Source organism: Octodon degus, unplaced genomic scaffold (assembly GCF_000260255.1).
Source record: "Octodon degus isolate 3935 unplaced genomic scaffold, OctDeg1.0 scaffold00043, whole genome shotgun sequence".
Lineage (NCBI taxonomy): Eukaryota > Metazoa > Chordata > Mammalia > Rodentia > Octodontidae > Octodon > Octodon degus.
Window position 1 is genome coordinate 4,515,507 of NW_004524619.1, and position 14,875 is coordinate 4,530,381.

General features: G+C 35.9%; 2 protein-coding genes across 8 annotated transcripts in view; one reads left to right on the plus strand and one right to left on the minus strand.

The window, feature by feature from the left end:
- The window catches only part of Ankrd28 (ankyrin repeat domain 28), a 184,977-nt gene that overhangs the window by 75,605 nt on the left and 94,497 nt on the right, over positions 1–14,875 (plus strand). The window contains exon 1 of one of the 7 annotated variants that reach the window (XM_023715808.1): positions 5,799–5,905. The exons of the other annotated variants lie outside the window; for them this stretch is intronic. The gene's annotated coding sequence lies outside the window, so the exon portion shown is untranslated. Of the gene's footprint in view, positions 1–5,798; positions 5,906–14,875 lie in introns of those variants that run through there. 7 annotated transcript variants of the gene reach the window in all.
- Positions 7,184–7,732, minus strand: LOC101564435 (spindle and kinetochore-associated protein 2-like). Its single transcript, XM_012514838.2, has one exon. The coding sequence runs from the start codon at positions 7,724–7,726 to the stop codon at positions 7,361–7,363; it is 366 nt and encodes a 121-aa protein (XP_012370292.1). The 5' UTR covers positions 7,727–7,732; the 3' UTR covers positions 7,184–7,360.

Consider the following 14,875-nt stretch of genomic DNA (forward strand, 5'->3'; position numbering starts at 1 on the left):
GGCGGGGCTCAGCACCTGCACAGCAGGCCCAGGATCCAGCCCCGAGAGAGAGAGAGAGAGAGAGAGAGAGAGAGAGAGAGAGAGAGAGAGAGAGATCATTATCATTGTAATAACAGTATTGGCAGTTAACATAAAGTGGTAAACCCTAAGTTTCCACAGGTTCCCTGAATGTTACCCAATCTTATATTCTGTAGGTATTCTCTAGGCTTTTCTAGAATTACCACTGAATTCTCTAATGTTTAGTAAATATTTCCTGGAAGCCACATGTCATTTCTGCTGTCCGTCAGTATCAAGTTGTTTATATTTCTGACCTTAAAAACATTCACTGATGACTTGAGGTCATGTGTACTTTCTCCTAAAACCAGTAGTGTAAATAGGATAGTTTTCTCCTGTAGCTATGTACAGGAGAAATTGGAGCTCCAATGTTTCAGTCTTACCTCAAGTATCCACCTTGCTCCCAGCTGACTTTTGTAGAACGTGGAATGGAAGGTGAGTGTGGGAAAACTGACTCTGCTTCCATGCAGGGGAGAATTCCCCAGTACAGTACTGTCTTCTCTTGCCTAGAGATGACACCTTGAAAATAGAGTCTTTCTTCCCTGGCAAGCGCAAGGACCTGAGTTCAATTCCTGGTTCCGCCAAAAAAAGTAAAAAACAAAGAGCCTTTGCTTCTAGACTTTAGTTTCATTTAAATTTTCAGTGATGTTGAAGTGTTCCCCGAGATCCAATAAATAGCGTATATCCTCTATCATTATGATTAAATAGCTTATACAGTGACACTGAAGCAAAGCTAGTATTGTCCCCTGGAACCAACAGGTTTTATATTCAGAAACTGTTGGTGGTTTGTTTTTATAATCCATTCATATATTATTAGCTTCTTAGATAGAGTATGCTCTTGACACTGTACATTTAATTTTAATGTACACAAATACATGAATTGGTGATAACTTTTATTTTAGGTCAAAGTTTTCCCCTAGAAGGCTTGTGTTTTTAGAGGTGGGCTTTTGGAGATGGTTATCTTATGGGTGGCTCTAATTAATACACTTCATCTGTATTAATCCATTGATGAGTTCATAGCTCAGTATGCTATTAGGAGGTGGGCACTGGAAAGGGGAATTAGGTCACAGGGGCTGGCCTTAGAAGGGCATATTTTGTCCGCAGGCCCTTCTATCACTGGCTCTTTCCCTGTCTTTCTGCTTTCCTTACTACCCACTCCTTTGCCTCAAGGCAGCCACCTGGGCAGATGTTCCTGGCATTAGAACACATCATGCCTTTGTGGGCAGAAAGAACACGGTCTTCAAATGTCTCGAGATGTGCAGCTTTTCTGTACCATTGCATGCCACCGTGATGTTTTTGCCTTGGAGTCAGACTACCATGGAATAAAAACAGGAGCCACAGTGAACCTGTTCCCCCTTAAGTTGTGTCTGTCAGTTATTTGGCTGCAGCAATAGAAAGCTAATACAGTGAATGAGGCTTTTTTAAAATTTATTTTATTTTATTTTGAAGAGTAAAAACAGAAGGAAAGACAATTAGAAAAAAAAAACAGGATAACATACAAAAATACATATGTTACAGATTTTCAAAACAGGAATAGCTAATTAACAATGGTTGTTACATTACTTTTGTCATCGAATCTGTTGCTCAGATTGACAGATAAAGTTATACAAGGTTGGGGAAATAATTGAATATTGATGCTTAGCTTCAAGAAATCTTGATTTTTTTTTTGTTTATTTTAAAGAGTATAATAATTGATAAGACATTGGAGCAGTACACATTTGGAAGACAGATGAGAGCCTTTTTTATTTTTAAGTAACAAGGTTTTACATTTATTAAATGTAGGTAAGTAAACAGGCTTTGTAGAGTGAGTTTGTGCCAAGTAAAAGCAGGAAAAAGTACACTACAGCGTGAGAGCAGATCTGCACAAGAGAACACAGTGGTCTGATCACATTTTTAAAAAGCTGTTGCTTTCAAGTCTTTGTATAGATCTTTCATCATTGGGTTTTCTAAGGATAGTTGTTTCTTTTTCCTTCCTCTTCCCTACCTCTTCTTCCCCACTTCTTCATCTTTGCTTCCCTTGTTGTCCTCCTTTAGTCCTCTACCTCTTACTCCTCTTCTTCCTTCCTCTTTTTTTTTTTTTTTTTTTTTTGCTTAGGATAATTCTTAATCCTTCTACCACGTATTCCCAAGCATGAGAGATTATAGGCATGATCCACTACCCTGTGTATGGGATGGTTTGTTTTCTTCTCTTAAGTGGACCATACTTGCCTTGTGGATTTTTTTGTTTGTTTGCTCTTTTAATTGTAAACTAGACATTGGAATTTAACCATACATTTATTCTGGAAATGGAATTATATTCTTTCCACTCCTTCCATCCCTCCCTCTTTCCCTTGTAAGCTGTCACTGTGCTCAGAAACAGGTGTAAATGGAAGACCGTCACAGGTCTTTTTTGAGCTTGTATCTTTCCCAGGTATGTGCTTATTTTTAATTTTCCCTGCATTTGTATTTTTACTATCTGACTAATATTTTTAAAAAGAAAATAAAGAGAAAAAGAAAGGGGTGCTAGACCTTTGTATCTTCTGAGTCGCTTGAGAGTGTGGAGATTCAGCAGTAGCTTTCAACGTTTATCTGCTCCTGTGTTAGCATAAAGAGCAATCAGAGCACAGGTTTTTGAAAGAAAATGTCGTTTCTGCCCACAAAGACATGCTGTATGCATGCTGTTCAGTAACACCTGCTCAGCTGGATGCCATAGAGCAAAGGGGTAAGGGGTCGGTAAGGGGCACTATGTCAGGGTCTAAAATTACTCACTGTGTACCATGACCAAGATAAATTACAATTTATTCATGAGTACTTATTGTACAGGGTTAGAACAGGGCACTGTTTCCTATATCTGTACATTTTGGTGGAGGCTGTATCACTCCCAAAGTAGTAAAAATATGTTTGTAGATATGTGTTTTAAAAACCTAATGTATTCCAATAATTTGTGGCCCTTTGAAGGGCCAGAGTATATAAATTTGAAATATAATGACACTAAAATTTTATGGGAAGGGATTAGGAAAAAAATTGTCTAAAAAAGGCAGAGTAAGAAAACAAAAGTTGAGAATCGCCATCTTAATTATTTTGATGGTTCATTCAAAAAGCACCGTTCCACATATGAATTGACTGAATATCCAGTCAACATTGTCTGCCAGTGTTTGGGATTCTCTTCCTGCACAACTCTTCTCTGTAGTACTCTGAAAATTCTAGCCACTCTCTTCTTTCTGGACTGTTTCCTCAAACTCAGGAAGCAGAAACAACTTCACACCATTAAGAATTTTGATTGAAATGGCTGGCATTCCACTGAATGTTTTCAGACTCAGACCTTAATATTTGTGATAAGTCAATTTTCTATCATAGTTTAGCAGTAATTTTGAAGTAGAGACTCCATACATTAGTTTACCAAGCAAGCATATTGCATATAAGTAAAATTGTCCATTTGTAGACAGTACCTTTACTTGCTGTTTTTTAAAAAAATATTTTGGTTGACAATTGTATACATTAGAGTTAATTGATAATATCCATCACTTTGTCTTTTGGAATGAGATCTTTGAAATTTACATTCTTAGCTATTTTGAAATACAATGAAAAATTGTATTGTTACTAATTATAATCACCCTCAAAAGTCTCATAAACTTAATCCTCTTTTCTTATTGAAACTTTGTACCATAGAACCAGCATTCCCTATCTTTTCACTCCCTAGCTTCCTGCAACTTTTTTTTTTTTTTTTTTTTTTTTTTAATGAATCCCACATATAAGTGATGTCATTCAGGACCTTCTGTCCCTAGTTTATTCCATTAAACATTGTGTCCTCCAAGGTCATCCATGGTGTTACAAATCACAGTTTTCTTTGACTTGGAAGAAAACCATTTGATTTTTGTGTTAAATTTTCATTATTGTAGCAGATATCTTAGATATCTTAGATGTCAACTTAGAGGTAAGAGATGTTCGTTTCTACTCAGAGTGGTGCTTTTGGCCAGGCTGTCTGGCTGTCCACCGCAGCTGTCCACTGAGATCCTCACACTGGTTGCTCTAATTCCACCTTCTTTGTTGTTTTCCTTACTCAGGATATCAGTTGGGCTCATATTCTCCCTAGCTCCTTTGTCTCATCTTCAACCTCTGTTCATTCGCTTGGCTTCAATTTAATGGCAGAATTTTTAAACTTTTCTCATGTAACTCTTGGACTATAAGTGTGATAGAATGTCATCTCTGTGATTAGTGTGTGTCATTTCACACAGCCAGCTTCACAAAAACCAGATCCATGTTTGCAGGTCTGCCCTAATCCCATGAACACTTTAAATTTGGGCCCAGAATCAGATGTAAGAAAAATGAGAGATTAGAGGTATTAGAAGGATTGCTATGAGAGATACTTTATATTGCTTGTATTTGAGGATGGAGGAAGCCATGTGGCAAGTACTATTGGCTGTCTCCAGAAGAAGATAGCCTCTGAGTGACAAGTGGGAAAATGGAGGCCTTAGTCTTAGAACTACAAAGAACTGAATATTGCCTAAATGAGCCTGTAAGCAGATTCTTCTCTAGTCAGTCTTCCAGATCAGAACACAGCTCAGTAAGATCCTGATTTCAATTTTAGGAGACTCTAAGCAGAGGACACAAATGCAGTGTTTCTGAACATCTGCCCTTTTAGAACTATGAACTTAAAAACAAAAATAGAAGACTTGTTTTAAGCTGCCAAGTTTCTGGTAATTTCTTATAAAACAATAGAAAATCCTCTTAAATATCTCTTTAAGGATCAGGGATATAGCTCGGTGACACAGCATCTGCCTGGTAGGGGCAAGACCCTGGGTTTAATTCCCAGTACCAAAATACCTATCTTTAAAATGGACTTAAGTATCCCCTTTTAGAACACCTTTCCTGGTCTCTCCACTAGTATTACACCAGGCTAATAGATTGCACTTTTAACTTTTCCTTCACAACACTTCTGTTGTATTATTTTCAGTACCTTTAATCCCTGGAAATAGGGACCTTCTTTGAATTATTCTTTGTATTTCTATTAGTCGGTATATTACCTTAACATGTGTGACAGACTAATTTATAGAGGAAAGAGGTATTAGCTAAGTTCTGGGTGCTAAAAGTCTAGTGGCAATGAGTGGACTCTGGTGAGCAGTGTGCCTGTGGCATTTTTACCTCATGCAGGTGGTAATGACAGGAGTATATGTGAGCAAGAGTTCAGTCTGCAATTAAAGAGAAACTGAAGCCCCACTGTCCCTTCCATTGACCACAGGCCCTCCCACTAGACCTGCATCTTAAAGGTCCCATCATTTCTCACATCACCACTCCAGATACCAAGCCTTCAACCTAGGACCCTTAGAAGACAAACTATTTAAACCATGGCAAGCGGCTGTTTGGAAGTATTAGAAGTGAATCAATAAAAACAATGTAGCTCCTAACTTTAGCAAGTTTATAATGTAAAGATACTTGGCTAGTTTGTATTTTTCTTCAAGGATACTAGGTAGGGGTGTGGGTGTGGTTTTGTTTTGCTACTTTTAGTAGGTAGAAATCAGTGTATCACCTATTTAGAATGGTTTCTAAGTGTCACTCTTTGGGCAGCAGGATCTGAAAAGTCAAACCCATGTTATCAAAAGTGTCAGTTGCCCAAGTGCAATTAAGCTAAACTGGCTTCCAGATCAACTTAACAGGAACCATAGCTGGTTCTAGGGAAGGCATTTAATAAAAATACTTAGCATTGGAACTTTCCTGACAAGCTAGAAATAGTCTTCCCTATTGTGTTACAGATCTGAAAGTAAAGATTACAGGATTGATGAACACAGCACAAAAGCAACACAGAAAATTATGGCAACCTCAGGGGTGAAGAGGGGATCGATGTTGGGCGCTGCCATTCACTGTGAACTGCTGAGTAAGCCAAATGTGTAGTTTTTGATAATATGGGGTTCACTTTTCAGAATATGCTGCCAAAGTATTGGGCACATAAGCAAAGCTAAGTAATTGGTAATTTGCAGAGCACTCGTACTTTGAAATTCAGAAAGGAAACTTATCCCATCCAAATTGTGTAGTCACAAAGAAAATATTTTTTCAATTACATAATTTTAGGTGATCTGTTATGAAATAAATTATTGCCAGGTGTGGTGGTATGCACTTGTAATCCCAGTACTGAAGAACTGAAGCAGGAGAATCACTGGGAGTTTGAAGCCAGCCTAAGCTACATAGTGAGTTTAAGGCCAGTCTGAACTGCATAGTGAGTCCCTGCCTCAAAAAAACAAAATGGAAACAAACTAAATTAGTAAGAAATAGAGTTTTTATATTGTAATTGAATGCTGAATAAATACATTAAATTACCCAAGGATTTTACACCAATAACAACAAAAAAGTGTATGTGTGTGTTTGTGTGTGTGTGTGTGTTTGTGTGTGTGTGTGTGTATGCTTGTGTACATATACATACATACTTTTTGTATTTTAGGGAAGGATCTACAGGGTATTCAGGGCCTCCCTACTAGATCGGACTCATAGTGATTGTCCTGTTTACAGCCTCCTGAGTGCTGGGGTTACAGGCATGTGCCACCACACCCAGTCTCTATTGCCATCTCAGAGTGCTCTGGAGGTGGGGCCAGGACAGCAGGCATGGGATCAACTGCCGGCCCCTGCGCCTGCTTGCAGGTGCTCTAATCCACTGAGCTATTTGGCCGGCCCTATATTTTCATCCTTAGTTTAGATGTGGTTTGTTTTGTTTTGTGGAATCAAATCTTGATAAACTGTGAGCTGCCCCTGTTCACAGTCCCCTTGGCTCAGCCTCCCAGATAGCTGAGATTATAGATACATACCATGGAACCAGGCTAGATGCATTTTTTTTTTAGATGCATTTTTAATTGATGTTTTGTCTGACATGTTTTTCCTTTTCCTTTCTTTTAACTTTTTTTTTTTTTTGCTTATAGTATACTTTAATTCCCAATGCACATTCATTCACTCAATGACAGACTAAAATATACATTCTTTTATGATAAGCCAGAATATCCATTATCCCAATAATACAAAAAGAAAACAGGTACAGAATTAGTATTAAGGGACTTCCTTAATTAAAATTACCAAAAAAAGGAAAAAAAAAAAAATATATATATATATATATTCTTTTATTTCTACTCCACTCTTTGGCTGAATTTTATTAATCTAATATCTGCCCTTCTTAATTCTTCTCTTAGGAAAGGCATCACTCCCTAGTCACTCACACCAAGCCTCCTCCTTCTCTTCCTCCTTGACCTCCCCACCTATACTCAAGAACTATTAACAAGACATCTTTTTATATTTCTCTGGAATTAATCTCTTCTTCAACAGAGTTCTCTTTTGCAATTCCATTTCTTCATAAGTGTGGCATGTGAGATTTTAACTGTTCTGTTCCAGTTTTTTCTTCTTCAGTCAGTGGTAACAGCTCCACATCTGTTTGCTTTCGTAGTTCTTCTATCATGGTCATAGTTTTATTCAAAGTAGTATAAATGCGGCTCTTAATCTCTTTCTGTTCAATAGCAACAGGTTTAAAACGTGCATACAAAGTTTGGTATCGAGACTTTATGGCTGATAATTCCTTTATGAGCGTTACTGGATTTTTCTCTCCTGCTGAATCATGATGATTAGACTTGATTTCATATTCCAGCCTGTACTGAATATAATCCAGATCAGAGTCAGCTTTCTGGAACATCAGTTCTAGCTTATCGACCTCCGCCTCCATGTTGAATAGTTGACCTCTTTTAACTTTTTAAAAACACTTAACCTATATAAAACTAATGCAGAATTTAATGAATTGTTTAACCAATTAATATGTATAGTGTTTAACGCACTATACATATCAAGAAACAGAACATTGTTAGCACCTCAGAATTGCCTGTTATGATCAAAACTTTACACCCTCACTGTCACCAGCTAAAATGAGGCCTTTCTTTAGGATAATGGAAATTAAAACTGAGGCCTAAGCTCAAATTCACAAAGACTTTTAACTGGGAAGTAAATGAAGATAGGAAAGACTTGGCCCTGAGGAGCTGAAGGGGCAAGGCTGTGAGGAAGATCAAGCTAGGCCATTAAACCAAAGAGAAGGGAACAGTTCTTATGGGGCTTCTGAGGTGAGCCAGGGTCTGCTTGATCTTTATCTCAGTTCTGGTTTTGCAGATATAGAGAATCCTTACTACTTAAAAGGCATTCTGATTGCTATGAGATGATTGCTTCTATGTATGGGGGGACAGCCTCAGTTTTGTAGAGGTTCTGCTGGAACCCAAGATGATTTGAAAGTTTGAAGCAATTACTGTTGACTTTGAAAGTACTCATTTAAAATGTAAAAGTTGGTAGTTGAATGTCTTTGAAAATCGTTTTCTGGGATAGCCTCAGAATTGAAGAGAGATGAGATGGTTTAGATAATTTAAGGGCTCTTAAATTTTAGGATTTTTAGGACCCTCTATAATATCTTTAATGATCAGCTTGCCTAATGCAGAGTTGAGCAGGGATCTAACCCTAAGTTTTAAGGTAACAGGGAGATAGATACAGTGTCTAAATACAAGGTGGTAGTGTACCTGCCCTTTGTCTCTATTATGGTTTATGTCTCAGCACCTGCAATGGAACCAGTTAATCTGACTTTTGTAATAGTCTCTTTGTTGGTTTGCCATCATGTTATTCATTCGTAAGCAGTTTAATTTAGCTTTGCATATAATAATAATGTTTTCATTTGGATCTGAGTTATTTTGTACACTTTTTAAAAATTTCCCCAGTTTCATTAAATGCATGTAATACACGATGTATTCTAATGTTGGTGAATAGTTGGATTATGTTCAATTTCTCTGTGTTAGGAATAGTCAGCTATTTGTAAATGTATCTTTTAATAAGTATAAAATTGGATTTCTAAAGGATATATCTGGCTTTATAGACTATATATATTAAGTACTTTATAATGTCATATTATTAAACAATTTACATTCCCATGAACAGTTTTTAGAAATTCTTGTTGGTCCACATCTTTAGACCACATTCTTGGTTTTTGAGGTATGTAGTTAAGTGGTATTGTAAAAAGTGTTTTTACTTCGTATTTCCTGGCCTATATCTCCCCAAACTATTGAAATCTCAGAAATAATAAATACGTTTGTATATTAATGAGATCTTTGTGGTTTGGAGGGCCTAGACAGCTTTAGGGTGGGGTTTAGCCACCTAAAAGACTTAACACTTGATTAGAAAGCTGAAATTTTTCAACCCATCTTCCAACTTCTATGAAAGGGAAGGTGCTAAATGATGTCTACTGGATCACCAATGGCGAGTGTTGTAATTAATCCTGTCTATGTAATGAAGCTTCCATAAAAAAACAAAAAGATTGGGCTCAGGGAGTTTCCAGATAGCTGAACACCTGGAAGCATACCCTTTTCTCCACACTTCACCTCTTCTTCTGGTTGTTCATTTGTATCCTTTATTAATAAACTGGTAAACAAAGAGTGTTTCTCGGAGTTTGATGAGCTGCTGTAGCAAATTAATCAGGTGCCCTAACTTATAATTGGTTGGTCAGGAATTAGTAATAGCCTGGTATTTATGACTGGTATCTGAGGATGGGAGAAGCTAGTTGTGGGCCAGTGCCTCGGTCTGTGCCTGACTTGTAGTCTGGTAATTGGTGTCAGATGAATTTGAAGAAACCTAGCTACCTATGGTCCTGGAGAATTTCCTGTTTCATGAAAAAACAGCACTCTTCTGACATCATGTTAGAAATTATTTTATTGAACGGTGTGTGAGTGAAAGGGGGCAGATACAGGATTTTTCTCTTATATAGTGATATGTCGTTATTTGGCTTTTTATTTAATGACTGTTAAGCTCCATTTTGTGTATTTATTAGATGTGCACATACATAGCCTCTTTTGTGAAGTGCCTATTACATCTCTTAGCAATTTGCAGCAGCTCTTTTTATATTCTGTATAGTAGCCATTTTGAATTATATTTGGTACAGGTTATGTTCTTTGTTTGAACTTGCATTTTCAAAACTGGTGTCATTAAACAAAAGATCCTAATGTAACAACAATTGTCCAAGGTTTTCCTTTGTAGTTAATGCTTTTGCTGTCTTGTTTGACAAGTCTTTATCTAACATGAATTATAAATTAATATTCCAGACACATGAGAGAACTTAATGTTTTGTTGCTTATATTTAGCCTTGTAACATAATTACATTTAATGTATATATCAGACAGTAATATGAAAAATGTTTCTACATAATTTTTTCTCTTGGAAGTGATGATTAGATTGGTCTTACATAATTAAATTGCCCATGTTTTGTTGGGTTTTCTTATTTTTTGAGTTATGGGAGTTCATGATATATTCTTTTTTTTTTTTTTAAATTTAAGTTCTCTGCCAGTATATACTTTGGGTGGTGTGGTTTGGTTTGGCTTGGCTTGGTTTGGTTTGGTTTTTTAATCTTCTTTGTGTCTTCTGAGGAGAAGTTCGGTTTTGATGTCTACTTTTGGGAGTTTCAGCTGAAAACTCTTGTCCCATCCACAGTTTTCTTAATGACTTTTCTTTTAGAAGGTTTATAATTTTGGATTTGAGAGGTCTGTGATCCTTTTTGAGTTAATATTTGTATTACATGTCTGATGTAGATAAAGGTCCATTTTGGGGTAGATAGCTATCCAGGATCACTTGAAAAGATTATCTCTACATTGAATTGTTTTTGTATTTTTGTTAAAAATCAGCTAGCCAGAAACAGCTGTGTAGTTCAGCTGTCATGTGCAAGGCCCTAGATTTGATTCCAGCACCACTGAAAAGGATAACTAAATATATTAAATAAATACCAATTGATCATTTAATCATGGATTTCTGAATAACTGGTGTGTTCTGAAACATGCATGGTTGTGGGACTGCTGTCACATGTGGTTCTTTGTTGAACAGAATTTGTTAATGTGGTATGTGACTACATTTGTGTGGGTTTCTCAGTTCTATGCTGGGCATATCTGTCCTTCGAAGACAATGTTGACTTTATTACTTCAATTTCACATTAATTAATGAAATATCATAGGAGGCTCCCAAGTTGGTTCTGTTCTTTCTAGATTGTTTTGCCTTTCCACATAAAATTGTGTGAATTAGTATCTATAAGGAATCCTTTTGAGATTTTTAATGGGATTACAATGGGTCTGTATATCAAATGAAGGAAAATCTTAGCATTATGAATCTCCCAGTCCATGCACATTTTCTTTTCATTTATTTGGATCTTCTTTGATTTCTCTCACAAGCATTGTATAGTTCTCAGTGTACATATTTCAAATTTTTTGTCAGACTTGCAGTCATTCACTTGTTTTCCTCTCAGCCTTTTGGTGCTACTGTAAATAGCACATTCAAAAATGATTTGATTAGTTCATAGAAATGTGATTGGTTTTTGTACATTGACCTTGTATCCAGCAACTTTTCTAAACATGTTCTAGGATTTTTTGGTGTATTCTTTTTGATATTCTTTGTAGCTAACATGCCATATATAACCAGAGATTCTTCTGTTTGTTTGTTTGTTTGTTTGTTTGTTTGTTTGTTTGTTTGTTTTGTGGAACTGGGGATTGAACTCAGGCCCTTGCATTTGCCAGGGAAGCACTTGTTCTACTGACCTGGCCTCAACTAGAGGTTCTTATTTCTTGTGTTTTACTTCTTACGTTACTGACTAAGACTTGGAGTGGTGAGTAGATATTCTCAATACTGATTTTAGAAGGGAAGTATTCAGTCTTTTATTTAAATGGGACAGCACTGAGGACAACCTGCTAGGGGCCACCCTCTGTCCCTCTAGACAGATGCTATCTTTCCCCAATAAATATATTTTGCTCTATATATTTTTTAAAGTAAAACAAAAAAATGGGATGGCACTTACAGGTTGTTTGTGTGTTTGTTTGCAGAACCAGGGATTGAACTCAGACCCTTGCACTTGCCAGGGAAGCGCTTATTCCACAGAGTCATCTCCCCGGCCCCCTGCAAGTTTTCAAACATAACTTTTATTTTTTTAAGGAGGGTCCCTTCTATTCCTGGACTACTGAGAGTTTTTAAAATCATGAATATATGTTGAATTTTATAAAATTTTATTTTAAATTTTATAAGAATTACATGACTAATTTTTAATATAGTAATATATTGAATTATATCAGTTGATTAGTGTTGAATGAGACTTGTGATTCCAAAATAAGCCCCATTTGATTTGTCTTTTTCATACATTGCTGGATTTAGTGTATGAACATTTAGTTGAGGGTATTTCTGTCTTTGTTGATAAAGGATATTAGACTTATATCTCTGACTGGCTTTAGTATCAGAAAAATAATGTTGGTTTATAAAGTAAGATGTTTCCTCTTCTACTTCCTGATTCTGAAAATTGGTGTTATGTCCTCAAGTGTTTGGTAGAGTTTACCACTGAAACTATCTGGATTTAGAATTTTCTTCATTAGGCATGCAGTTGTAGGGTATCATAACTTTCCATTATAGCCAATCTGCGCTTCCCAGACACAGTGTGTACTTGCTGCTTTTGCCTTCATCCTCTTTTTCTCTTTTCTTGACCCAAGCTTGCTCTGCAGAACCAGTTTTTTCCCTGTTCTTCACTTTTACTTTCTTGAATAAACTGCCAGTGCTGTTTTTGAAAAAGAAAGAAAAGAAATGCAGTTCTGTGGATTCAGCTTCTATGATAGCCTTAAAATTATGGCTTTTTTTTTTCCTTGAGTATTTTTCATGTTAGAAATTAGTCTTCTTCATGCAGATATGTAATTATATGTGTTAAATTGTGATATTACCAGTCTTACATATTGGTGGATTTTCTTGATAATGCTCTTTCATTCCTAGTATTTATTCATTTGTTCATTATTCTGACTAGGAGATTACCAGTTTCATTGATCTTTTGAAAGAACCAACTTGTGGATTTATTAATTTTTTTCCATTTTTCTGTTTTCTCCTTCATTGATTTTTTTTTTTAAATAATTTCCATTCTAGTCCTAGCTTGGTAGTTATCATGCTCCTTTTATAGTTTCATAAATGAATGCTTAAATTATTGATTTAGGACCATCTTTTCTGATAAAAACACTTATTAGGTTAATTGTCCTGTAAATACAATACTGCTTATCCCGTAAAATTTAATATATTGGGTTTTTTTTTTTCATTTTTTTCAAAGTAGTTTTCTATTGTTCCTTAATATTTCCCTTTTACCATGAATGATTCTACTTCCAGTTTAATTTTGTTGTGGTCAAAAAACAGTTTTTATCATTTCCCTGAATCCTAAAGAAAGTCTTTTACAATAAAGTACACCATTGATAGTTGAATAAGGGTTCCACTGTATGTTGAGAAGTATTAAGCTAGATTTGATCCACTTTTTTTTTTAGCTTCCACAAAATTAAGAATATGGAAGATTGTATTGGATTTGTAGGCTGCTTTAGGTATAGCTTAAAAGTATTCTGATCTATGAACATAAGATGCGGGTCCAATTTTCTGTGTGTTTGTATCTTCAGTTTCTTTCATTAATTTTTTTTTAACCTTGATTACATTTTTGTTTGGTTGGTTCTGGGTTGTTTTTTTTGTTTTTGTTTTTGTTTTTTGTTTTTTTTTCGTTGTACTGGGATTACTTTCTTGAACTCATTTTTTTCAGTTGGTTCATTACTGCTGTACAGTAACACTACTTTTTGTGTGTGTGGATTCATCTGGTGTTCTGCAACCTTAACCGAATTCATTGTCCTGACAGTCCTTTGGTGGAGCCAATGTTTTTCTATAAATAAGAATATGTCATCCATAAGTGCCAGTAGCCTAATTTTTTCCTTTCCATATTGGATGCTTCTCTCTCTCTCTCTCTCTCTCTCGCTCGCTCTGGCCAAGATTTCCAGTACTGTATTAAGCAAAAGTAGTGAGCATACTTGTCTTGTGTTCAGGTTCTAGAGGAAACCCTTTCAGTTTTCCCCTTTGAGATGATGTTTGGTCTTGTCATATATGACCTTAACTGTGTTGAGATATTTTCCTTCTATATCTGATTTGTTGAGTTTTTGTCATGAAGGAATGTTAAATTGTACTAGAAGTTAGTAGTCTGCTAAAGACTTTGGCATGTGTTTATCTTTTCTGTGTGTGTCACTGTCTAGTTTTAGTATCACTGGTGATACTCTTTATAAATGGGTTTGGAAGAATTCTCTTGCTTTTAAGGTTTAGGAATGATTTAAGAGGAATCATTAGTTATTTTCTAAAGCTTTAAGTTGAGACAGGAGGGAATGAAAATTGAAGCCTTGCCTGGGCAAGTGACTTAGACCCTGTCTCAAAATGTAAAAAGCAAAGAAAAGGAAAAAAAAAAAAAAAAACCAAAACCTGAGAAGTTAGTTCACTGCAGAAGCCTTTGACTTAGGGTCCTGTACTACCAACTAAAAAAAAAAAAAAGTTACCCAGTTGTTGACACACTTTTAATGTACAGATTGAAGTTGTTTGCTCATTACTATTCTGTTTTTGTTTCTTTGTGGTTCAACATTAATGAGTTACCTAATCCAAGATTTTATCTATTTGCTGTAGGTTTTCTGGGGTTTTTGGTATAAAAAAATGCTCAGATATAAGCCCTGGCAGTCCATTGTAACTCCATGGTAGCAGTTGTTAACTCCATTTTCATCTGTAATGTGTCTTTTTTTTTTTTTTCTTCCTCCTTCTCTCCTTCTATTCCTCAGCAATACTGTAGGTTGAACCCAGAACCTTAGTCTTAGCTCCCTTTTTATTTTGTATGTTGAAATAAGAGTCCCACAAAATTGCCTAAGACAGACTCACACTTGATCCTTCTGTCCCAGTCTCCTAGAATGCAGGGATTACAGGCTTTAACACCACAACTAACTTCACTTTTGATGTTAGTCTAGCTAAGAATTTATTGATTTGTTTTTGGAAAAAGCTC